Source organism: Ctenopharyngodon idella, chromosome 15, assembly GCF_019924925.1.
Source record: "Ctenopharyngodon idella isolate HZGC_01 chromosome 15, HZGC01, whole genome shotgun sequence".
NCBI classification, from domain to species: domain Eukaryota; kingdom Metazoa; phylum Chordata; class Actinopteri; order Cypriniformes; family Xenocyprididae; genus Ctenopharyngodon; species Ctenopharyngodon idella.
Window position 1 is genome coordinate 27,314,482 of NC_067234.1, and position 25,720 is coordinate 27,340,201.

At 37.0% G+C, this 25,720-nt stretch overlaps 2 protein-coding genes across 3 annotated transcripts; both read right to left on the reverse strand.

Annotated features, from left to right (window-relative positions):
• Window positions 1–53: 53 nt before the first annotated feature.
• On the reverse strand, window positions 54–13,564 carry nlrx1 (NLR family member X1). 2 transcript variants are annotated; one of them, XM_051863757.1, is made up of 9 exons: window positions 13,402–13,564; window positions 8,335–8,459; window positions 7,849–7,918; window positions 7,635–7,744; window positions 6,886–7,508; window positions 4,718–6,141; window positions 3,361–3,447; window positions 1,993–2,244; window positions 54–1,906 (listed from the first exon to the last, which is right to left on the reverse strand). In XM_051863757.1, exons 2-9 carry the CDS (start codon window positions 8,438–8,440, stop codon window positions 1,552–1,554), a joined length of 3,027 nt encoding a protein of 1,008 aa, XP_051719717.1. In that variant the 5' UTR covers window positions 8,441–8,459; window positions 13,402–13,564; the 3' UTR covers window positions 54–1,551. The 2 variants fall into 2 exon arrangements, with proteins under 2 accessions (XP_051719717.1, XP_051719716.1); XM_051863756.1 differs by lacking the exon at window positions 13,402–13,564 and adding an exon at window positions 13,096–13,275.
• Window positions 13,565–15,224: 1,660 nt separating this feature from the next.
• On the reverse strand, window positions 15,225–25,670 carry abcg4b (ATP-binding cassette, sub-family G (WHITE), member 4b). The gene is made up of 15 exons (XM_051862309.1): window positions 24,594–25,670; window positions 23,109–23,349; window positions 21,040–21,157; window positions 20,633–20,765; window positions 20,416–20,466; window positions 20,178–20,323; window positions 19,936–20,059; window positions 19,736–19,850; window positions 18,791–18,933; window positions 18,504–18,602; window positions 18,172–18,340; window positions 17,939–18,039; window positions 17,612–17,770; window positions 15,945–16,063; window positions 15,225–15,861 (listed from the first exon to the last, which is right to left on the reverse strand). Exons 2-15 carry the CDS (start codon window positions 23,338–23,340, stop codon window positions 15,636–15,638), a joined length of 1,935 nt encoding a protein of 644 aa, XP_051718269.1. The 5' UTR covers window positions 23,341–23,349; window positions 24,594–25,670; the 3' UTR covers window positions 15,225–15,635.
• Between the last annotated feature and the right edge of the window lie 50 nt (window positions 25,671–25,720).

A 25,720-nucleotide genomic window follows, 5' to 3' on the forward strand; every position in this document is an offset into this window, starting at 1 on the left:
CAGCATCTTTTTTAGTGAAAGTCAAACCAATACAGTATGACAAACAACCCAAGTCTTTAATCAGCACTTTTAGTTTTATTTTGCTTTTATTGCACAAATTCCAGTCACAATTTGTTAGTACACACATTTTTTCAATCATGGATTAGGGCAAAAGATATATGTTAATATTGCATAAGCATCTAAAGCCTTGTCTTGGTTAACCTTACTTGTTTAACCTTGTCTAGACTCTAGAGCACCATTTGACACTCAAACATTGTGTTCTTTACTATACACAAAAAGGTTTCAGAACTGTGAACACACATAATTCATATGATAACAAGAGACCCTAAATTATCCCTGAACAGATATGCATAGGAAATGGCTTTAAATGGCAACATTTGTCATCGTGCAACAAGGAGTTTTCAAGTAGTAAGTAATCTGACAAATTCTGAAGTAGCAAATATTGACCTTTCCCTCAAACAATCAAATAAAATACATTTGTCACAGTGTTTTCTCAACATGACCTAATACTAATGTAGATGGATATGCTGTAAACACAGTGATTAGTAAAATCAACCCTTTACAAACTCACTGAGAAATATTAAAGGGACAGTTCACCCAAAAATGAAAATTCTTTCATCATTTATTCACCCTCATACCATCCCCAATGTATATGACTTTCTTTCTTCAGATAAACACAAAACCTTCCCTTTTTTAGGAAAATAATTTACGGTTAACGCTTGAAAAACCATACATAGCTATCGAGATGTAATCCATACGAGCTCATTGGATGAATCAATGTCTTTCGAAACGATAGGTGTGTGTAATAAAAATGCTAATATTTTTATTCTCTTAACATTGCTTCCGGTCTACTTTAATACAAGCATTCTTGAGAAGGAGGTTTTGACATGTTTTTTTGCGTGAGAAGTGGCCGCCCTCTGTGCTTAAGCGTTACTTCCTATACAAACTTCACAAGATACTTACAATTATGTCAAGCTGAACTTGTGAACGCGCCTAAGACAGATGGCTGGAAATAAGTGTTTATAGCTAAAAGGCAGTGCTCAAAGTGGGCCGGTACACACCGGTATGCAGTACTGGCACTTCTATACTGTAATCTTTAGCGTACCTTCACTTTTCTTGTGTACTTTACCACTCAAAGTCAAAGCAAGAGTACCAGCACTTTTTTTCCACTTCAAGTACTGGTTAAAAGAGTTTAAAATATTTTTATTTTTCTTACACACACCTATCGTCTTCCTTGAGAAGACACTGATTTATCCAGTGGGTTTGTATGGATCACCATCACAATCGCTGTGTGGTGTCAACTGAGTGGCACCCATTCACTTGCATTATATAGCTTCACAGAGATAGATTATTTTCCTTAAAATCTTCATTTTTGTTTATCTGAAGAAAGAAAGTCATAAACAATGGGGATGGCTTGAGGGTGAGTAAACGATGAGAGAATTTTCATTATTGGGTGAACTATCCCTTTAAGGCTGACTAAACTGAAACATGGCAACAAATATCCCTTTGTGAAATTAGATACCCATTCCTTTAGCTTCAGTGATAATTGCATCATTTTGTACCGGTTCCTGTTCCTGTATCACTGCTCTTTTCCAATAAGCGCAGAGTTTGCCTCACAACGCTCTCTACTCGTCGGAAGTGCATCTTTTTCCAGAAACTCGGGTGCTGTTTCCGACCCCATTCCAGGTCTTTCAGGAAGACCAGCAGTTGTTCACGTACACGGTCTCTCTCCCAGGAAAGAGAATTTTTTCCAATAACACTCAGAATGGGATGCCAGTCCTCTGAGATGTCCGAACCCTCCGTTACAGAGGCCAGGACTTTCACTCGCCGGCCCTCCTTCACCCGAGGACCACCACGCACGTACAGCGACTGCTTGCCCACATCGGTAAGCTGGTTCAGGTACAGGCTGGGAGAATGAAATCAGGTGAATTTATAAGAGAGATATTTATGATTGGACTATGAAAATGACAACACATGTATTTTTCTACTCACTGTACTGTGTGGATATTGGGATGTTCACGACAGGCATCGACCAGCGTGAGAGCTGCACTGTCTCCGATGTTGTTGTAGGCCACGTTCAGTTCCTTTAACATGTCATGCTGGCCCAGTCTCTCAGCCAGCATTTGTGCCGATTGGTCGCCGAGGCCTGTGTGCATCAGACTCAGCTGTTGCAGAGAGTGGTTACCAGACAGAGCTTCCAGTAAATAGCTGATGCCGGTGTCAGACAAGTAGTTGTCACACAACCTGTGATCAGAGCAACACAAAATGCACAGGAAACACTTTTTTCATATGTATAAACGCACTGATTCTTGAGTACTGGGACAGAACTGAAAAACTAGTTTATGTATCTGTAACCCCTCTACCCAGGTCCTACTCGCCCCGCTCTGCGCGGGCCTCCAGCGTGGGAGTCAGACGCTCTAACGAGGAGGTTAAAGGCTGCAACCCCTAGCGTCAGTCGCTGAGCATCTCTTGAGATCAGAGGAGTGAGGTTTACTCGCACAGCGACTACTAGTTGGCCTCCGTTACACTCACCCCCTTAAACCTCACTCCCATCCGGGTCACGGCACTAATGTAACCCCTCTACCCAGGTCCTACTCGCCCCGCTCTGTGCGGGCCTCAAACCTGGGTCTCTGGCGTGGGAGTCGGACGCTCTAACAAGGAGGCTAAAGGCTGCAGAGGAGTGAGGTTTACTCGCACAGCGACTACTAGCTGGCCTCCATTACATATCATTTAATTTTTCTGGATTAATCTGTTAAACATTGTCGCAGTTATATATTTACATTTGGCCGCAACCTCCGGCATCTTCCATTTTCTCACAAATAGTTTTTTCCTAGCTCATTACTGTATGGGTCAATAAATATGTCACAAAATAACATATTTAAACATTTTTTCCTTGAAAAAAATTTCTTCATTTCTTCAACATTCTCAAACAACATTAAAAGCTTGATTTTCACCACAGGGGACTTAAAATTAAAATGAAAAGTGAACATATAAAATTAAACGCTACTTTAAAACATTATACCTATAATAAATTCTAAATAACACTATACATATTTTAAATATAAATATATATATTTTTAATTTACATGTAGTAGTATATTATGGTCTGACAACAGTAGTGTTGAGTAAATAAAATGAAATGGTATGTTTGAGTAAAAACACTCTAGTGATCCTCTCTGAATAATTTGGAAGTGGAAAAAGTGGAAGTGTTGCAATTTGTCCCATGTCTCAAGAATCAGTGAACAGATGCTATATTCCACTTAAAAATACTTTACATTAAGTTTTCCAGCAAAAAAGTGTAATTTTTTGTTCAACCATGAATATATCACATTAACAATGTGTTATTGAAAATATGCTTACTGTAATGACTTAATAGTACAGTTGGGCTCAAGTAGGAGATCTCGCAGTAGAATGCAGGACTCGGGGCCCAGGCTGTTAAACTGGAGACTGTAAACACACAGTGAGCAAAAACACACACACATGCCATTAGTTTGCCGATTTCCCAGACAGAAAATCAATAACTAATGAGGTAATTGTGCTTTGGTGTAATTATTACTGGCTGGATTCTGCAAGCAAAGCAACTTGAAGGCAACAATTGAATCCATAGTACAAAGTTGCATGTTAAAGGTCCAATACTTTTACTGCATCTTGCAGCACATTAAAAACTTTTTGGTTATTCATAAAACTTGAGGTCAGTGTATTAATACAGGGCACTTCAGCTAGTTTCTGTTAAGAATCAGAATATTTTAATAAACTTTTAAATGATTAACTATCAAACTCTAGCACTTTAATTGCCAGTTTAACATGCTGTCATGAAAAACACTAAACGCATGTATTACTGTGTTTTTATTAACATTAGTATAAATCAGAGGTACGAAAGCATTGAAAAATTTGAGGTTGGTAAGATTTTTTTAATGCTTTTAAAAGTCTCTTATGCTCACCAAGGCTGCATTTATTTGATCAAAAATACAGTAAAAAATAGTAATACTGTGAAATATTATTACAATTAAAATGAAATGTTTTCTATTTTTATATATTTAATATGTAATTTATTCCTGTGATGGCAAAGCTGATTTTTCTTCCTTCAGAAATTATTCTAATATGCTGATTTGCTGCTCAAGAAACATTCCTTCTTATCAATATTGAGAAAAGTTGTGTTGCTTACTATTTTTTTTGTGGAAATAGTGATACATTTTTTTTTTTAGAATTCTTTGATGAATATAAAGTTCAAAAGAATAGAGTGTAACTGTGAAAGTCCACCCATACATTACTTGCTTTCAAAACCAAAACGCTACTAAAAAGCAAAACAAAACAAAAAAAAAACAGCCTATGCTGGCTTGCTGGTATCCTAGACTGGTCAGGCTGGTCTGATGGCTGGTTTTGGGCACTTTTCAGCAGGTCATGTTGAGAGAACCAGCTTAAACACACTAGCTTGACCAGACTGGGAGACCATTTTAAACCAGCTAAGACCAGCAAAACTTCTTAGGCTGGTTTGCTAGTTTTTGTTTTCAGCAGGAAACATTTGGAAGGACAGCAGACTGCTAGTTGATAAGCCTTGGAGTACACTAACTAATTGAATGTCAAACATGTATTAATATCAAATTTAGCAATATCTAAAGAGGTCAATAAAAAGCTTATGTTAGATGTTCAGTATGATTAGATGATTCATGCATGCAAAACATTGACTAGATTTCTCTATAGTACGTGCATGTCTCACTTGAGGTTGCTAGTGTGATGGAAGGCTGGCCAGAGCATCTGCAGTAACTCTGGAGTGATGTGGCAGGAGGAGAGGTTGAGCTCATTCAGGTGGAAGCTCGAGCGTGTGCAGCCCAGAACGGTGCTCAGCACGAAGCACTTGTGTGGCGTCATGAGTACTGTGGACAAATTGATGGTCTTGATGGACTGTAGGACTTCAGCTGTGAGTCGAGGGTTCTGAAACTCATACAGCAGGACCAGAAGGTCCATGAGTTCCTCAGGAGGTTGCTTCTTCTGACTCTCCTTGATCAGGTGTCTTCTCAGCGCACGAGTGATCTGAACAACTGTATTACTCTTGATGTTGCATCCGAGCTGGTCTAACAGCCTGCGGTTCCCGTAATGAAGAAGTCCACCCATGAAGATAGGGTAGAGTTCAAATGCCCTGGTGTAGGTTTCCTGTTGTGGCTGTGGACCATGCACTCCCAGTAGACTTTGCTCTACCTGGTCCAAGACATCTTCATTGAAGCTGTCCTCTGAACGAAACATTTCTGCCGCCATGGTGTTCGCGATACGCCCTTTGCTGAGGCTGCTAACTCGTTCAAAGAGTTTTGGGAACAACTTAAGCAAGTTGAAAATGGCAAAGATTCGGAAAGGTATGAGTTTGGAGAGGATGCTCAGTAGGCTTGTGATGTCCTCACTGGCTTGTCCCAAAGCCTCCGAAACCTCCTTAGTCAACTTCTCCAGGACGCTTTTGTTCTCGCCAAGAACGACATAAAGAGCAGCTAGATATTCCTGCATGGCAGGAACAGCAAACACGTAGCGTCTACCACCAGATTCGGGATCTGCACCATGATCATCACAAGGCACCAGAAAGAAGTCAAGCACATCTGTGCGAAAAACCGCCAGTTGCTGGAGCTCTTCGTCCGTTTTAGTCTTACCGCCGACCCACTGCTCCAGTTCTTCATCGGAAAACGAAGTCCGTTTGTTGGTGATGCCATCAAAAGCTAGTTTACCCACAGTACGGACCACATAGAGCATTAATGAGTTCTGTTGTTCTTGTGAAGAGACACTTCCATCCAGAGTTATCACTTCTCCTCCGAAGTTGAGCCTCATGAAGCTGGTGTAAGTGCCAGTGAGGGTTCGAATTGGTGCCTTCGTATCAGTAAAATGCAACAAATGAAGAGTGGCACATGTAAGCCAGCAGTAAGATGGTAAGAAGCAGGCGGTTGCTAACTGAGTCTCCCGCTGTAGATTTAGGTAAAGCATCTCTATGAGCATCTCGGCCGCCTTGTCTGACTTGTCTCCATTCTGTTGCAAGAGCCTACTGGTGAAGTAGGCTCTCTGGCGATCAGGATCATTGAAGCCACAGATCTGTACATAACGTTTTATGTATTTTTTTGGAACTCTGTCCACGGCAGATAGTCTGGTTGTAACCAGAATGCTGGCCTGTAAGAAAATCAACATATTTTAGCAGCTGTGAATTACAATAAACATTAATCTAAAGGTAGGAAGGTCAATAATAAATAGGATTACCCAGATGTGCTAAGTACTTATAAATGTATTCTCCAAATTCATTTTGATCTCATACGGTTTTGAAAGTATGTGTACACATTATTTTCCATTTTTTATTTTTATATGTTTCAATGTAAAAATTATTACAAATAAATTTCAGGAATTCATAAATATTCATAAACTATCAAAGTATGTGATATTATAAGAGACTTACTGACCCTAACGCACAGCCCTGAGGGTCCTCTTTATGATATAACTTCCTCTTTTATGTTTTTTATTTTTTTGGTATGTTGGTAGCACCACATGACTTTGATAAAGGTCAAAAGGTTTTACAAAATACAAAATATACAATTAGTTCACTTACTTTTTCTAATAAAAATACTTCTTCATTATGAGAAACAAAATATCAATTAATTTAAATTCAGAAATAAAAAAATGCTTATCATAGAGCAGGTGTATTAAAGTCACTGTATTTATGAATTGCATTTTTAAAGAATTTTTAAATAAATTAATAGATCCAGACAAAAAAGAAAAAAGAAAAGAGTGTCATGTCATTAACCCATGGCAAATTACATCACAAAACCATGACCAATTTAATCTAGGACATGACATGATTCCACATGCCAGGCCACAGAAGAAAAAGCTTCAAAAAGTAAAGAGCTGAGCTTCATGCAGTACCTCAGGTAGCAGGTACTTCCTAAGAAGATTAACAACAACAGCTCCTGATGGGATAGCCTCATTGGGATCACTGCATAATTCTGTAGAGCCTATACGAAAATCCAGCTTCATTTTCTCCATTCCGTTGAAGATGAAGAGGACATCCTTAGCCTTGTCATTATCCCCACTAAGATAAGGTGTTTTGCGAAGGTGCATGTATTTCCTGCCTACAAGGTCTCGAAGGGATGTTGGTTTGGACAAATGGGAGAGATCCTCACAGGAGAAGGGCAACACAAGTTTAAACTGGGAGAAAATAGATCCAGCGCACCAATCCAGCACCAGTTTACGGACAACAGTACTTTTCCCTGTGCCGACAGCCCCATATAGCAAAACATTTAGTCCTCGTGCCTTGTTTGCATTAATGCTAGCATTAAAGAGCTGCTCAACTGTGAGAGAGGGACGTATAGATACGCTTTCCTTTGCCTTGAAGGGACTAAGGCCTCTATCCTCATCAGGATGACGCTCTAGGATAAGTGGCTCCACGTGCATAGTTTCGGGAGAAAAGTAGCCACCGAACTGCCTCTCCTCTTGAGGAAGGTGACTGAACCATAATGCCAACTTCTGTTTGTGAATCTCAATGGGATCTGCAGGTTAATACAAGCATGAAATAAATTGCTATTTTATGAGCTGAATGACCATTGATTAAGAGGCACTAAATCACTAAGATGTTTTAATATGGCATCCAAATAAGAATTAACGCATAAACTCACCTGTGACGGGCTCAGAGGTACAAAAGAACCTGGAGTTGAATCCAGAGATAGAATAGCACATAGATGTTCTCGGTTCTCTCCATGTATTTCTATAATATCTTGTTGTCTTGCTGATGGACAACACACAGACAATATCAAAACACATTCTCTGAAAACACTAGACATAGATGCTGCGTCATTCAGGAAATGATGGATTTCTCAGAATTATACTTACTTCGGGAATGACAAGTGACGTCGTTTTATGGTACCACAGATGCCATCTGATCGGAGGCTTAAGTTAAAAGCTGAAATGAGCAATTATTATTTCTTTAATTGTACAAAATTAAAGGTTCAGTTTTATTAGCATTATCATGCTAATAATGCTAAAAAACTGATATACATTATGTTCAAAAGTTTGGGGTCAGCATGAGTTTTACATCAATACAACAGATTTCTATCTCAAATAAATTGTTTAACTTTCTATTAATCAAATAATCCTGAAAATGTATAATAGAAAGTTATTTCAAATAATATTTTACAATATTAAAGTTTTTATTTTTATTTTTGATCAGATAAATGCAGCTTTGGTGAGCATAAGATATTTCTGTTAAAATAAATTGTGTGTGTGTGTGTGAACATATATATATTTTTAAATAAATAAAATAAAACTTACATTTGATTAATTGATAGTTTAAATGTTTTGAGGTTATCAAACACCTACTTGTTTCAAGAACCTTGGTGTGAAGTTTGCAGCAGACATCTCTTGATGACCCTTGGCATCTCCATCTCAACACTTCCGTTCCCGATGGTCTTCCAAATCTCCACATTTTGATTTTAAAATAACCCCTAAAATATGATATGTTTTGTCAAAGTGACTTAAAAAGGATAAAAGGTCTGGAAATTGAGTAGTTCAGGGAAACAAATGCTACAATCAACACAGTAACATAAGCATACCTGAGAAAAACAAGCCAAACCTTGTAAGGTCACTCCTTTTCTGGCTTTGTGTTTCAATGACACATGATGCTTACACAGTTACGTGATACACATATTTTTTAACAACACACCCAAAGTGTTAATTTTGGATAATGTCCATTTTCTAAAGAAACTGCATGATGCATTACTATGTGTGAACAATGTGGCATTTAAAATCAAATCAATTCCAGACATGATTATATACATATATATAAAATAATTCTTTGAAATTCATCAGTCAAGTTGATATTGATGAATGATCAAGAAGGTCAAGTGATTAGTCTGTGTATTTAATACACAACAGAAAATGTTTGACGATTGTGATGATGACTATGACCAAGACCTTTAAAGGTGTGACCTGTCACCACACCTGTACCTAAACCAGTCATTTACAACATAACGACAATTCTCTGCATCTAATTCATCCATCAACCAGCTTAGACGAGTGGTTGTCAACCTTTTTGACTCCAAGCCCTCTCCCCCTTTGTCCAAGATAATATTCAAAGGCCCTCCTATTTAAGATGATATGTAAACCCATTATCAAAAATAAATAAGATTGTTAATATAACTAAATCTTAATCATTTTAAAGGGTTAGTTCACCCAAAAATGAAATTTCTGTCATTAACTACTCACCCTCATGTTGTTCCAAACCCGTAAGACCTTCGTTCATCTTCAGAACACAAATGAAGATGTTTTTGATGAAATCTAAAAGTTTTTTTTTTTTTATCCTCAATAGAAAGCAATGAAATTACCACATTCAAGGTCCAGAAAAGTAGCAAAAACATTGTTAAAATAGTCAACGTGACTACAGTGGTTCAATCTTAATGTTATGAGGCGACGAGAATACATTTTGTGCGCAAAAACAAAACAAAAATAAAGACTTTATTCAACAAATTTGTCTCTTCCCTGTCATTCTCCTACGCTATTTTCAGTATTGAGCCAGCGTTCGGACGTAAACGCAGAAGTGCATTCACTGCGTCAACTGTGTACGAGTCTGACAGGGTAGAGAAGAAATTGTCGTTATATAGAGAAGAAATAAACTGCCTGATCTGTCTCAGCTGCTCACTGTACCCAAACACACAAATGATCTCGAGAAAATGACTAGCAGTATGTGCACCACTTTCACTAGTACATTAGATACTGTTGCACCGATGAGATTAAAAAAGGTTAGAGAGAAAAATACTGTACCATGGTACAACAGTATTACTCACGCTATCAAAAGAGAAACTCGTAATCTAGAACGCAAATGGAGACAAACTCGTTTAGAGGTCTTCAGAATCGCGTGGAAACACAGCTCGTCCCGTTATAGAAAGACTCTAAAAGCAGCCAGGGCCGAGCATCTCCGCAAACTCATAGAAAATAACCAAAACAATCCAAGGTTCTTGTTTAGTACAGTGGCTAGATTAACAAATAAACAGACATCACCAGAACAAAACATTTCATTACAGTTTAGTAGCGATGACTTTATGAATTTCTTTACTGAAAAAATCGAAAGCATCAGAAATACAATTGTAAATGTACAACCCTTGACAGAGTTTTATGATTCAGCCTCAATTATCGTCCCTCAAGAACAGTTGCAGTGCTTTACAACTATAGGACAGGAAGAGCTAAATAAACTTATCACAGCGTCTAAACCAACAACATGTTTATTAGATCCAATACCCACTAAACTACTGAAAGAATTGTTACCTGTAGCAGAAGAGCCTCTTCTCAATATTATTAACTCATCTTTATCTCTAGGTCATGTTCCAAGACCGTTCAAGTTAGCAGTTATTAAGCCTCTCATTAAGAAACCACAATTAGATCCAAATGTATTGGCAAATTACAGACCCATTTCAAATCTTTCATTTATATCTAAAATACTAGAAAAAGTGGTGTCGGTCCAATTGTGCTCCTTCTTGCAAAAAAATGCTATCTATGAAAAATTTCAGTCAGGATTCAGGCCTCATCATAGCACAGAAACTGCGCTCGTTAAAATTACAAATGACTTACTTCTAGCTTCTGACCAAGGCTGTATCTCAATACTAGTGTTACTTGATCTCAGTGCTGCGTTCGACACTATAGATCATAAAATACTCCTAGATCGACTACAGAATTACACTGGTATTCAGAGACAGGCATTACGGTGGTTTAGGTCATATCTATCAGACCATCACAATTTTGTTTATTTAAATGGGGAAAAATCTAAGATAACTATAGTAAATTATGGAGTGCCTCAAGGATCTGTGTTAGGCCCTCTGCTATTTTCAATATACATGCTGCCACTTGGTAATATTATAAGAAGACATGGAATTAGTTTCCACTGCTATGCCGATGATACTCAGTTATATATTTCAACACAACCAGATGAAAACTCTAAATTATCCAATCTGACAGAGTGTGTTAAAGAAGTAAAACACTGGATGACTAGTAATTTTCTTCTATTAAATTCAGATAAGACTGAAGTATTACTTATTGGGCCAAAAACCTGTACACAGAATCTCTCAGACTACAATTTGCATTTAGAAGGATGTACTGTTACTCCATCCTCAACAGTTAAAGACCTGGGTGTTATATTAGACAGCAACTTGTCCTTTGAAAATCATATTTCATATGTTACAAAAACAGCCTTCTTCCACCTCAGAAACATTGCTAAGATACGGAATATGTTATCTGTTTCTGATGCAGAAAAGTTAGTTCATGCTTTCATGATGTCTAGACTAGATTACTGTAATGCATTACTAGCTGGTTGCCCTGCTTCCTCAATAAACAAGCTACAATTGGTACAAAATGCAGCTGCTAGAGTTCTTACCAGGTCAAGAAAATATGATCATATAACACCAATTTTATCATCTCTACACTGGTTACCTATTAAGTTCCGTATCGATTATAAAGTACTGCTAATGACCTATAAGGCTCTAAATGGTTTATCTCCTGTGTACTTAACCGATCTTCTATCACCCTACAATCCTTCACGCTCTTTAAGATCACAAAACTCTGGACTTCTGGTTGTACCTAGGATAGCTAAGTCCTCTAAAGGAGGGAGAGCGTTTTCACATTTGGCTCTGGAACTCTGGAATAGCCTTCCTGATAATGTTCGGGGCTCAGACTCGCTCACCCAGTTTAAATCTAGATTAAAGACACATCTCTTTAGCCAAGCATTCACATAATCCATCTCATGTCAGATCAATTGCACATGACTATCTTTGCTTAATGTTATGAACAGCAGCTATGCTAATTATTCTCCATTTGCTTTTCCGTTTTACCTCGGGACGCCCGTCCCGAGGTGACTAGAGAGTACATCAGTTTCAGTTTGGATCTAGCCTCTTAAGAAGACCTCAGATGACTAAAACTTTGGAAGAGACGGCGCCAACTCCTGCGAGGACTTCAGAAGATGCAACATCTGGATCAACACGCACATTGGCAAATTTCTATATATCCTAATTATTGTTAATATGTAATTCATTTTTCCAGGAGCTCTAACAGTGATTGTATATTAATTGCCTAAATTATTACATTATTAGCTAACTGCATTCTCCAAATTGTAATGTTGACATGCATTCTCTGTAAAGCTGCTTTGAAACGATATGTATTGTGAAAAGCGCTATACAAATAAATGTGAATTGAATTGAATTGAAATAAAGTCGTTATTTTTGTTTTGTTTTTACGCACAAAAAGTATTCTCGTCGCTTCATGACATTAAGATTGTAGTCACACTGTCTATTTTAACGATGTCTTTAATACCTTTCTCGACCTTGAATGAAGGTAATTACGTTACTTCCTAGGGGGGATTAAAAAAAAACCCATTGGATTTCATCAAAAATATCTTAGTTTGTGTTCTGAAGATGAACAAAGGTCTTACAGGTGTGGAATGACATATGGGTGAGTAATTGATGACTGAAATTTCATTTTTGGGTGAACTAACCATTTAAGATTTTTTTTTTTTTTGTCTATGATTGGTCCCCCCTTGGAAGTTGGACCCCTTGGTTGAGAACCACTGATTTAGACCATCTAGAAACCAGCTACCACATTCCCAAACACAGTTAACAACACAGACACAAATAGAAACAAAAATTCCAGACAGTTACAGACCAAAATAACCTAAAACTATATGGGTAATGGTAATATTTAACAATATGGGTTTATTATATATATAATTTTTTATTATTACTGTTATTATTATTTGACTTGAACAGCTCTTCCTAGCTGTTTCCTTATCTACAAACTATTTGCATATCCAACTGCACTTTAAAACATTTCATACAGGTCAAACTGTTGTGTCTGTAAACGTAAACAGACTATGTATCCCTCGCTACACTTGCCTGTCATGATTGTTCGAATTGAGAGATTTCGATTTTGGAATTCGACGCAAAATCAGTTCTGAAGTTGGTTTCAGGCGCGTCGTAACGTACTTTATTTCAATATTTATAAACCACTGTTAGGTGACATGATGAGCACAATGACTGCTACCGTTAACATGAGAAATCAGACGTAACGATTAAGATGCTTGTAATTCATGTAAGTCTTTACCTAATCTAGAGGCTGGAAATGCGGAGAATTCTTCACTAATTTTCCTCGGACTCTGCCAGCGTTCAGACGCTCAGATCAAAGCCGAGGAAAGTGTCCATTCTACGGCAGGATGATGAGAGCTCTCCGCTCCGTCTTCCTGCTAAGCTGCTAGTCAGTCATAGTACCGCCCACGAACACAATTCAACTTTCAACTTTGCTCTTAATTTTACAACGCCGTAGCGAAAGTCAGATGTAAGTAGACATAGTGAAACCACATATGCAGAACTACAATGTGAAAGCATAGTATTTTTTTAAGTTATATCTTACCAGCAGCTTTAAATCTATAAGAGACCAGCTTTCTTCAGGGCTCTGTCGGGTTTTCAGTCTGACACATTTAATAAGGTATATTCAGACAGCAAAATCATAGAGCATTTCACAATTTTATAGGCCCACCCAACTATTACTTAATAAAAACTAAAAACCCAACTAACTAATTACTATATTATGCAATGTCTTGTACAAGCTGTTTTACTTTGGACAGCCCTGATCAAACTGACACACCTAAACATTTCACTATCAAGTCCAACAAGTTCTATATATGGACCTTTAAAGGGGTTCCTTACAATCAAGGATGATGAATGCCTCTACCAATGTAAGCTCTTTGTAGCTCCAAGGGATTCTGGGTAGTTCAAAACAATTCTTAGAAAGGTTCTTCGATGGAACATGAGACAAACAGGTTTCTTTTTCACATGCTATTCTTCAGTTTAAGTTCAATGAGTCAGAGTTAGTAAATGTTCAAAAGTTGTTTTGTTTTTTTTCAAAATGCACTGTCTAATGGCTTAATTATCAATTACTGTAAGAAATAAAATAAATTATAACAATTAAAGCATTTATCATTAAATTATTCTATGTCCTTATACGAACCAGTATGAATACTATATTCAAGCAGTGTTTTGCAATTGTGTCAGAAACTGCACTTCTGATGGGTCTCATAATTTTATTTCTAAACACACTACGCACATTTGGCAGTATGACATGTTGATATACATAGAAAGTTTATTGGTCTAAAAAATTTGCTTTAATACATAATTTGTAGCACCAGGTAGTTACATCAAATCTTTAGACAAAAAATACTAAATAATCAAAAAAGAAAGAAACCTATAATAAAATCTACTATACAAAAATTTGATAATGGTTTAATAGAAACACAGGCACTGTGTGAACCTTCACAGTCTTCTGGTTTGAATTAAAACCCTTTTCGGACTTGTGCATGATATGTAAACATCCTCACCTCAGGCTAAATAATGTTCATGACGTGCTTTCTGAAACTGAAAATGCAAAAAAAAACTTCATTCATATTTAGTGTTCAAGAAAAAAAAAAAAAAAAAAGACATCAATGTTAGTGTGAGCTTAAAGGATTAGTTCACTTTGAAATGAAAATTACCCCAAGCTTTACTCACCCTTAAGCCATCCTGAGTGTATATGACATTCTTCTTTCTGACGAACACAATCATAGTAATATTAATAAATATCCTGATGCATTCTAGCTTTATAATGGCAGTAAGCATTACCAAACGAGTATGAGCTAAAGAAAGAGTCTCTATCCACAACCATCCATCATAAACATATTCCACAGTGCTCCAGGGGGTTAATAAAGGTCTTCTGAAGCGAAGCGATGCATTTGTGTAAGAAAAATATCCATATTTAACAAGTTATAAAGTAAAATATCCAGACTGCCTTCCATATTCTTCAAAAAGCTTATGATGTACGTCCTACGCCTTCCCTATTCAACTTACAGAATTGACGTGGCGCCAGTTACATTTTTTCTGTAATTTGAATACAGAATTCAGTCTGACTGAAGCTAGATATTTTGCTTCATAACTTATTAAATATGGATTTTTTTTACAGAAACACATTGCTTCGCTTCAGAAGGCCTTTATTAACCCCCTGGAGCTGTGTGAAATATGTTTATGATGGATGGATGTGGATGGAGACACTTTCTTCAGCTCATACTCGTTTGGTAACGCATACTGCCATTACAAAGCTCGGATGCATCAGGATATTTATTAATATTTCTACGATTGTTTTCGTCAGAAAGAACAAAGTCATATACACCTAGGATGGCTTGAGGGTGAGTAAAGCTTGGAGTAATTTTCATTTCAAAGTGAACTAATCCTTAAAAGCCAGAGTTAAATTAATTCCAGAATTGCCACAACTAACAGTAAGTTAATTATCATTTGCATGCATATTTAAATTTGGTATCACTGGTTAAATTTGGATATAGCAGCCCAAATGACACCAAATGTTTTCAACACCTGGTACTGCATCAAAGTAACACTGAAAAACATGAAATTATTTACTCCAAATTTTAAAGCCAATTTGGCAGGCAATGAAATGTGATTTATTTAAACCAAATGAAAAACAAAAACTAGAACACCAAAATGATCAACAAGTAAATCTGACCTTCCTGAGCAGATAATGACACCTTTGGAAATGGTTTATAAAGTAGCCTGAAAACAGGCCACAGGAGCTGAAGACCATGCAAGGCCAGGACTTTAATATTATCGCTCTGATTTTATTTTGTACCGAAGAACCAAGTAGGTGGCGAGTCGCAGGATGAGGAAGAAAATACCCAATACGATGAAGTCCATGTAGAGCTTGGCATCTTCTACATCCAGCAACTGCAGAACTTCTTCAGGTCTTTGAAACTTGCAAACCCTTCCTGGACATTCAAGCTCGGTTCGGTTCATCCCATAAATGGACAAAATCACCCCCTCAAATCCATACCTATCATAAGCACAATCAAACATACATGAGACTAGTTTACATAGTGAAAGCAAACACATCTATTAAAGATATAAATAGCATACCGCACATAGGACACGTAAGAACTCCACTGTAAGTATTCAGGAATGGTGTCAAAGTTCACAAAGAAGCCTGAGAAGAGTAGGACTGGAATGGCTGTAACTGGACCAACAAAAGTGGCCACCTGTTAAGAAGATGCACAATATATATTAAAAAAAAATCTATGCCAAGACAAGCTGAAAAATTATCATAACCAAAAGCATGCCTCCAGATGACTAGCCATTGGATCCTAAAATGAAACATTTAATTCAATTCGAGTTTATTTGTATAGCGATTTTCACAATAAATGTTGTTTCAAAGCATATGTATACATATAGCTATATATTATGTGCTTAGTTAAGGTAATATATTCAGTTAAGCAGACACAACGAACATGTTATGCAACAGTTACAACTTGTGCTTGTAATGATTACAATATAATGATAAAATACAATATAAGGATAATATTTTATAGTTTTGTATGTCAATTCAAAGTTGCCGTCATCTGAAGTTTTCGTTCAATTGTCGGCATCAACTAAAATCATCACAAGGGCTGGATCCAAACTGGAGCTGGTGCAATCATTTAAAGGTCAAATGAATTTTTTAGTTGCCAAATTACAAAATAAATTTCATTGAATTCATTGAATTACAAAATCAGTTCATTGAGTGCATACTTTATTATTTCTGAATCTAACAACAGTAACAGTTAAGTACACAGTAAGAGTTAAGTAAATTAGTAAGACTGTACAAACTTACAGTCTTACTTTCAAACAAAGTTTTCCTTACACCGTGTCCACACCGGATGTGACAGCTGTCTACACTGGACTCGACAAAGCGACAGTTGCAAATCCATTTGTTCTTAGTGTCAGAAGTAGTGCGCTTGCTTGAAGTACATCAGAAATAGAACGAGGCATCAGTTTACTGTCGGGAATTTGTTGTGTCTGGTTGCGCCACATTGAGTGTAGACAGTATCATTGATTATAATGGGCTCTATCGTTTTTTATCGCGTCGTATCGCGCCGCTTGCGTCTGGTGTAGACACGGTGTTAAAGCCAACTCAAACAAGGCTAACCAATTTTTTAATAAGAAAAAGAAAAAGGTTATTATATATATATATATATATTACTGATATGTATTAGCCTAGTATGTTTCTTTAACTACAAGATGTTCTCATATCAACAAAAAGTCAGTAAATAGACTATAAAGTAGGTTCCAGGTTCATTTCAAAGCGCACCAAAAAATGACTCTGGAGTCATCTGCGAACTTGGTAACAGCTCCGAATGTTTGAACCACTAGTTAACAAACGTGTTCAAGGCTATTTCCCGAATCATTTTAACTTAAATAATAAAAAAAAGGTTCATAATAAACATCTGTTTATTGTTCGTTTTTTAAGTGAACGCTAATATAGCTAAATGCGCAAAGTATTCTTCATTTGATAACTTGTGCGAACACAGGCGGTCATCACATGCGCACCAAAAAACTTTAATCTTTGACCGGTATCTCCGCTATTTTTTCCATAAGTTATGACTGATGTCTTTGTAAACTTGTAAACTAGAGTTGCAGGCATCTCTTAAACTTTTATTCTCTTAATATGGAAGCAAAGCAAATTATTGCCGTAAATATTTTTGTCGCAGTCTAAAGCTCTGAGAGGCAAAAAACATTCAGTTAACAGAGATAGTAGCTGCAACATGTACCTGAAGGGATGTGGAGGCAGCACCGACCAGAAGCCCAAGAGACTGGGCTACTAAAGCTGTACAGATTGACAAAGCCAAAAACAGCAAGTAGCGGCTTGCCTCTGGAGGCTGTTCAGTCATCCAATACACAATACTGCAGTACATGATGGGACAAAGGACCTGAGAAAGTGTGGACAACCCATGGCAATATCAAATGTTGGTGTTATAAGGGTCCATGATTTCTTTGTCTTACTTCCATTATATTAAACTTTCAACACTGTCCAAATATGCTCAGCTTATATTAGGCATAAAATGGAGTCAGTAAGGCTTAGGCAGGCAAGCACCCACCTGGAATGGAATGTCAGCCATTGTCTTAGCCAGATAGTAAGCCTTCAGGCTGTACCAGTAGTTTAGATGTTCCCTCAGAAACACAGCCATCTCTAAGGGAACTGAATGCAGCAAAGAGAACCTATCAGATCAAAACCACTTTCACTTCCCCTGCTGAATGTAGGACATGACTTTAGACCCAAAATTGTGGTACATGTGTTGGCACATTCTTACATTTCTCTTTACTGACTTACAGGTAAGAACTGTAGGCATCAGCGCTCCAAACATGAGAAAGAGCATTGAGAAGAAGAGGAAACCGGTGTTGTTGAAGACTTTGCTGGCATCATTGCCAATATTGAGATACAGCAGGCCTATCAACACTCCAATTGAGATGTGTGACATTAGCCGCAGATGTGTCAAAACCTAGAACAAGAACCAAATGCGATAAAAAATATTTTTTTTGTCTCTTTCAGTGTTGGTATTTTTACTTTGAAAAGCATTTTTGCGTCATCTTGGACACAAAGCTTACTTTTTAAAAGTTTAGGACTGACATACCAACTATCAACTAAATGAAACAACATTGTACCTGGTCTCTGCATATTGTAATAAATGTTCTTTTAAAGAGAATGCAGAACTGAGTCAGAGAGCTTGTTGCAAAAGTATGGCTCTCAATGTGTCCTGAATCCTGTAAAAGCAAGTGTAGGAAAACTAAAAAGGTGACAGTTATATCAAACACATACAGTATTTTTTGATGTGAAAGAGGCTTTTGAACACAGTGGATCAGTTTGTCTTGCATACATCCTGACCACACTTTATGCAAGTAAGCATTACAGATGCTATCCACCGGCAGAAATGGTTAATTATGAAACTCACTTTGACACATTTTGCAGTGCATGGGGTTACGGTGGTTTTGTCGATACAGTTGCACTTTTCCTCCAAAGCACACATGCCACCCTGAACAGCCTCAAACAGCACTGGGTTCAAGTCACCATACTCTCCTGATGCTACCTCAATGACTAAACACAAAACAGAGGAGAAATGCATGATGCATTATATATATGCATATCTAATATTTTTCTGGAAACCATGATACAATGAACAGCATTAATTTGAAATAGAAATCTTTTGAAATTATTAGTCTTTGGTGTCACTTATGATCAATTAACCAGTTATGCATCCTTGCTAAATATGTAGTGCTGTCAAACAATTATTTGCGATTAACTGCATCCAAAATAGAAGTTTGTGTTTACATAATATATGTGTGTGTACTGTGTATATTTATTATGTATATATAAATACACACACATGCATGTATATATTTAACAAAAATATTTTATTTATAACAAATATAATATTTATAAATAATATAAATTATATATAAATATATATACATGTATACATGTACATATTTCTTAAATATATACACGTATGTGTGTGTATTTATATATACATAATAAATATACACAGTACACACACATATATTACACACATATATATTAACTTTTATTTTGAAAAAAAACAACTTTTATTTTGGATGTGATTAATCACGATTAATTGTTTGACAGCACTAATACACACACACACACACACACACACACACACACACACACACACACACACATATGTATATGCTTGTATATGTAAGTGACATGTGAAGGCCAAGTATGGTTGGAATTTGTCCTCTACATTTAACCCACCCAAGTTAGTCTACACACATTAGAAGTAGTGAGTAGTGAACACACACACACACACACACACACACACACACACACACACTGCAAAACGTATGAGTATTTATAAAACACATGGTCAACTCACTGAAATCTGCAGGATTGTGGTATGTTGGGCAGTGAAAACCCAGTCCTCTCAAATAAGGGATGAGGTATGGGACACTTCCCTTATATATGCACTGGCCTTGGCTTAAAATATACAGCTGTGAAAGAGACACAGAAGAAATCAAATGATGACTGAAGTGATCTGAAGATGTTTCGGATTGCCAAAAAGATTTGCACATGTACCTTATCAAACATCTCGAAAAGTTTGGCACTGGGCTGATGAATAGTGCAAATGATGGTTCGCCCTCCTTGTGCCAGAGACTTCATCAAAGACACTACCTGGAAACAGGATGCACTATCCAAACCACTGCAATCAAAAAGCAAAATTTAAAAAACATACAGTATGGTTATATATAAAAATCGTTCAGTGTCACAAGCATATAAATATTTGTTTTATTTGTGTCTAAAGACGATAACATCAATACCTTGTGGGCTCATCAAAGAACATGACTGGGGGGTTGTTTACTAGCTCAAGGGCAATAGCCAACCTCTTACACTGGCCCCCAGAGAGAGAGACAGTACGAGTGTGGACACACTCATGTAGTCCCAGTGCTGTCAGAATTTCTTTTATCTACATGTCAACATAAACACACAGAAAGTAGAGGAAATTTCAGAGGGAAAGATATTGGGACAAGTTTGAATGAGGTGATGAGCTTTACCTACCAGCTCTTTTTTCACCTCTGTGTTTTCATTGAGCTTCAGGTTGGCTGATACCTAAAAAACAGAGGAAAAATCATTTAGTTGAGTTCAGTCATGGGTTTCTCTTTAGAAACTACCTTTTTCTGCAAGTGAAAAGCATTATCAAGTGATTGTAATATGAGCATTAGCAAACCAGCAGTAGGGGGCATCCTTTACCACATCATTCTCCCTACAGACTCACCATCATTGCTTCTTGAACATTCAAGTGGGGCAGCAATCTGTCCTCCTGCATTATGTAACAGGACATTTTACGAAAGGTTCGGAGGTCTCTGAGCTTTCCATTTACCAGGATCTGTCCAGTCATCCCTGTTTCCCTTTAACGCACATAACAACCAGCTATGAGTATGTAAGCTTTCAAGATTTAATTTAATTTAAATAAAAAGATTTATATATAAATTATATTTTATTTATTTTAAATGCAATTATTTTTTAAATATAAGGAATGTATAGGTTTTTTTTTTTTTAATTCATAATAAAGTTTACTTGTGAAATTCTAATAATATGATCAACTAGAATGAAAAGTACAGCATGCTTTCTTGCTATTTTATTATTTTTTTCACATCACTTTTGCACTCAATTTACCCTCACCTATACCCTGCCAGGATGTTCATCAAGGTAGACTTTCCAGCCCCAGAGGGGCCCATAATGCCAATGAGTTCCCGACTGCAGAACTTGCCCGACAGACACTTGAGCAAGGCCTTATATCCTGCAGGGGGAAAAAAAGATATATGCTTGGAGTCATATGGTTTGTTCTCCTTTGAAACAAATGGTCCACTTGCAGTTAATCCCTTCAAATAAGAAGTATGGTTTAATCCATGAACCTCATGACTGTACTACATATTTTCTCCAAAGCTAAGAAATGTGAGAAAGCGAGTGATAAAGGTGATGAGAGAATCAGACTCCAAAACCAAGTTCAGTGGCTAATTAAAGCACTCTGGACAAGTCTGCTCATTGACCTTTCTATGAGTCCACCAAGAAGGCTTTTACCCACCCACAGACTGAAAGGTCTCATTAAAAAAAGACATTTTGTAGAGTCACTGTTACAGCAAAATGTAAAGAGAGAGAGAGAGAAAGAGAGGGAGAGGATACACTCCCAGGATTGTCAAAGACAGACTTACTGTATTTCAAAGCAAGGCACCCTAATTAGCAGCCTATTAGCCCAAAAGCTCTGTTCTCACAGTTGAAGCCCTTTTCTTTACCCTTTGACTTTATTCCCATACATGTCTGTTCACTGAACATTTAGAAGTTGTTTGATGGCTACCATATTTTCATCATTGGTGGAGCTCTTGCTTTAGGCCACAATGGAAGCATAGTGAGTGCAACTTACATTTAACACCCTTACATTCACATGTATCACCTTTACAAATACATTTCATTCTGTGTTTCTTTATCATAGTGCAGACATATTAAATGCCACACTCAGCATGCATAAGAATAGTCAGGAGAATTACCAAGGCACAAGCATTAGGACGATATCATGAGCCAATTCCACATTAAAAATTCTGTTCTCCCTAGTGATGATCTAGATGTGATCTCATCTACTTTAAATTACTTGTGTCGATGATGGCACTGCAAAAATAAGTCTTGTTGGCCTATGAAGGCTGCATGAGTCAGCTTCATCATATAAGAACAGAAGTGATCAGTATGAGATACCAGCATTCATGACGTTACCTGCAAATCGATAGATCTAAATATCCGATATACAAGGCAAGGTCACCATCAGATTCAGTCTTGTTAATTGTTCTAATGTGATTTTAATCTCCTCTGTATGCTAAGCTGGTAAAATATGATTGCTTGCCGTATCCGCTTTGTAAATGAACAAAAGCTGCTACTATAAGAATGCATCTAGCCAAAACCTGAATGTTTTAATTTCCTATTTGACTTGTACAACCAAATATAAAAAGTCTTATTGCACACAGTAATGTCATTTAGGCTCCATTTTTTAAAGATTGGATTTCTCTCCTAATCTGATCTGGTTTATATTTCTATATAGTTGTGCTGTGTTCATTTGTGCGCAATTATTCAGGGACGACCAGTGTTGGCGGTAATGCATTACAAGTAAAGCAAGTCAAGTAATCAGATTACTTTTTCAAGTAACTAGTAAAGTAATGGATTACTTTTAAATTTACAACAAAATATCTGAGTTACTTTTTCAAATAAATAACAACAGTTACTTTGTTTTCCCATTTATTGACTGTGTGCGCTGTGTAAACAGGATGGTTATTGTAGTCCTAGACCAAATGTGAACAGGCATTTACTCACCTCACTTGCACAAAAACAGATTCAGTATTCCTAGAATATTCCTTAGAATATTACGCAAACCTGTAATAATTAACTATATTAAATTACACAAATATACTTTATGTATTTAATCTCAATTTATTAACCAATGTCTTTGCTGCTGACCTTCGATGATCCAATTCAACCATACTAATAAGTTTGACTAATGACTTCAGATAAACATCACATTTGTGTTTCATTTTTTTGTTTTTATTTGCTTAAGTAAGAGTCTTCTTCTCCGTCCTATTCTTCTGCAATTCAGAATAGCAGCACAGCTGAAAAATTTGTTTGAGCTGCGCCCTCTACTGTACAAACGGGAACTTGCATTTCCTTTATATGAATGGTTACATTAATCAAAATGTGTACGCGCTCCTGACCTTGTTTCTTCCACCATGGTCCTTCTCTGATGGTGTAGGAGAGGTCACTGAACTCCAGGTCCACAGCAGTGCGTTTGGGCAGGTGAGAGAAGCGCTGTGCCTCTGTAATGTGGTTCTCCACCTTCTTCAGATGGGTTAGCAGTGGAGCTTCCTGGGGCTGTGTTCCCCCATTACAGAAGCTTTCCTCCATAGGAATACTAACTGACCCAGGATCAGATGTCTTCTCTGCCATTCTAAAGGTCTAAAAGGGAGCAAAAATGCTTCAGTGCTGTGACTATGTCTAATAAAAAAACTACATGATTACATTTTTACATTTAATTTCACGGTGACTTCTAGTCAACGACGTACATGAGTCATCATACAGTATATAACAATGCATTCAAAGGGAGCGTCTTCTTATACTTTCCCCTTGAAACGCAAAGCTTTTTACACTGTCTGCTCATTCAGGAGAGGCCCCTACTCTGTCAAATTGATCTGGTTTAGAATTTGGTGCTCTTGTAAAAGGCTGGGATTTGGTTTCCTCCAAGAGACCGTATTGTGCTGACACACTGAATTGAACGGCTAGATGTAAGTCCCTGGAGTTTGGAGCCAAAAGGAAGAGCGAAATCAGAGAATGTGAATAGCCAGGTCAGAGACAGTCATCATTGGCTCAGTCCCACAGAGAACACTAGGTAGGAGGGGATCGCTCGAGCGTTCACATGAGACTTAGTAGATTGTGCCGTGCAGAGACAGCCTGTACAATGGAAATCTTGTTGGAATGTATTGTATCCAGTGAAACATAATCAGAATTTTTCATAGACATACAGGTAGAACAAATTATTGCCACTTCTTATTATCAACCCTATAAATGATATAAAGAGATATTTGAGAAAAGGAATCTGGGGGAAAAGGGGGTCTCTGCAAATACTAAGATACAAACTGGAAATAAAAATTAAACATAAAAAGGGGTATTTTAAAAAGAAAACTGAAATTGTATTATCTGAGCCCTAAAGTGTTAGAAAAAACAGTAATGTATTAATATGTTCCTGTCTTTTTAAGGGTATTAGGATTGTTTTATTGGACACAAAGAAAAAAAAGTTTAACAGGCCAACATGGAGAGTTAAGAGATTTGGCTCTGTGTATGTAGGCTAATCCACAAGATTTAGTAGTTTTATCTGTATTAATACCATGCACATATATATTGCTTTATTATTTTGATTAAATAATATTAATTAATGAAAAGAAAACATTATTGAGCTTATCAAACCCTCTTAAGATACCATATCACAGCATAGTATAGTATTACGATTAAAATATAATGTGATAAAAAATTGAATACCGTAAATAACATTTTATAAAATAATAAAAGATTACTAATCAGACGTTATGCTATTGTTCTAAATTCAGTCATATATGATAAAACAAGTATTGTAAAGTTATGCTCCTGCTGAGAATGAACTGCAATGACTAACCAGATGTTTAAATTTAGAGGGGGAAATCACTTACCTTGGCTTACACTTGAGAGGAAATATATTCGTTTAAGGGTTGAAATGCACGTCACTTTTATCCTTTACAATAAGTACCAGAAATAGGTCCTGCCACTGGTAATCCCGTACAGGTCTGAATGAAAAATCGAGTCCTGAGGGAGTTTAGTGGTGAGGAGTGACGCAAATCCTGGGATGGATGGAAGAGCCGCAGAGCCTGCAGAACCATGGAGCGTGAAGTCCAGCTCCCCCTTTCTAGATGTGATTTGGGCGTAATGGGTGGAGCTAGAAGGTCCAACCACACCGAAACCTTATCCCTAACTCTATCCCTCCACCCATTAGATCCACAGAGGGGGGAGGGGGAGCTGGACGTCATTTGGCTCTGCAGTGCGCACCGCTTGACCGCAGCTCACATTCAGTGATGCTCCAAACCAGACCTGTACGCTTAACGCGCGCTCACGTCACATGCACTCTCTTCCATGGAAACCGACAAAACAATACATAAATAAATTCCCTTTACCTGTTTATTTATATTATTTGTTTATTTTTGGAGTAGAATACTTTACATTTATATTATATTCAATGTTTAATGTAGGCCTATATTTTATTTTTTTTAAATTTTATATCTTGTGTAAAACTGTCACACAAATATGCGTGTTTTTAAAATGTATGTTTGTTTATTAAAGTAGGTATGCGATTATAGACTTCTGTGGACATTGTGGTATGTAATTTCCTGTGAAAATGAGTGGACGCGATGGCAACATGCCACAACTGGTTGCCAGAAGAAGCCACGCGCTAATAAAGCGAGTTCACCCTCAGAACAAGATCTGGACGAGTCTAAGCTTGACATCTGACAGGCAGTCCTTCACTGTTTAAATGGCACCTGGTACCTGTAATAGATATATATGAAACATAAATCTTGAAAAGTATGCACCTATAATAAATAAAACTGATAATGAATCTATTTTTGTATTCTAAGAGTTCAGAGACAGTTCTGATAAGGTAATGATTAACTCCTTATGTATACCCTCAACCATCACATGTCAGGTCTTGAGTAAAACCTTATTTTTATATTAATGAAAAAAGTGAAATCTGGTGATACCTTACAGTTTAGTGCAGTTTGTAAAACAAAACAAAACAAAGAAAGTC

Bases quoted from the DNA above. Each gene is read 5' to 3' on its own strand.
- nlrx1 (XM_051863757.1), bottom strand. From the start codon at position 8,440: ATGTGGAGATTTGGAAGACCATCGGGAACGGAAGTGTTGAGATGGAGA. The intron at 7,919-8,334 runs GTAGGTGTTTGA...TGCTCATTTCAG, and splicing joins CACCAAGGTTCTTGAAACAA to CTTTTAACTTAAGCCTCCGA. The intron at 3,448-4,717 runs GTGAGACATGCA...GTGTGTTTACAG, and splicing joins CATCACACTAGCAACCTCAA to TCTCCAGTTTAACAGCCTGG.
- abcg4b (XM_051862309.1), bottom strand. From the start codon at position 23,340: ATGGCAGAGAAGACATCTGATCCTGGGTCAGTTAGTATTCCTATGGAG. The intron at 20,766-21,039 runs GTGAGGGTAAAT...TGTGCGTTAAAG, and splicing joins AACATCCTGGCAGGGTATAG to GGAAACAGGGATGACTGGAC. The intron at 18,934-19,735 runs GTGAGTTGACCA...TTTTGTGTTTAG, and splicing joins CCACAATCCTGCAGATTTCA to TCATTGAGGTAGCATCAGGA.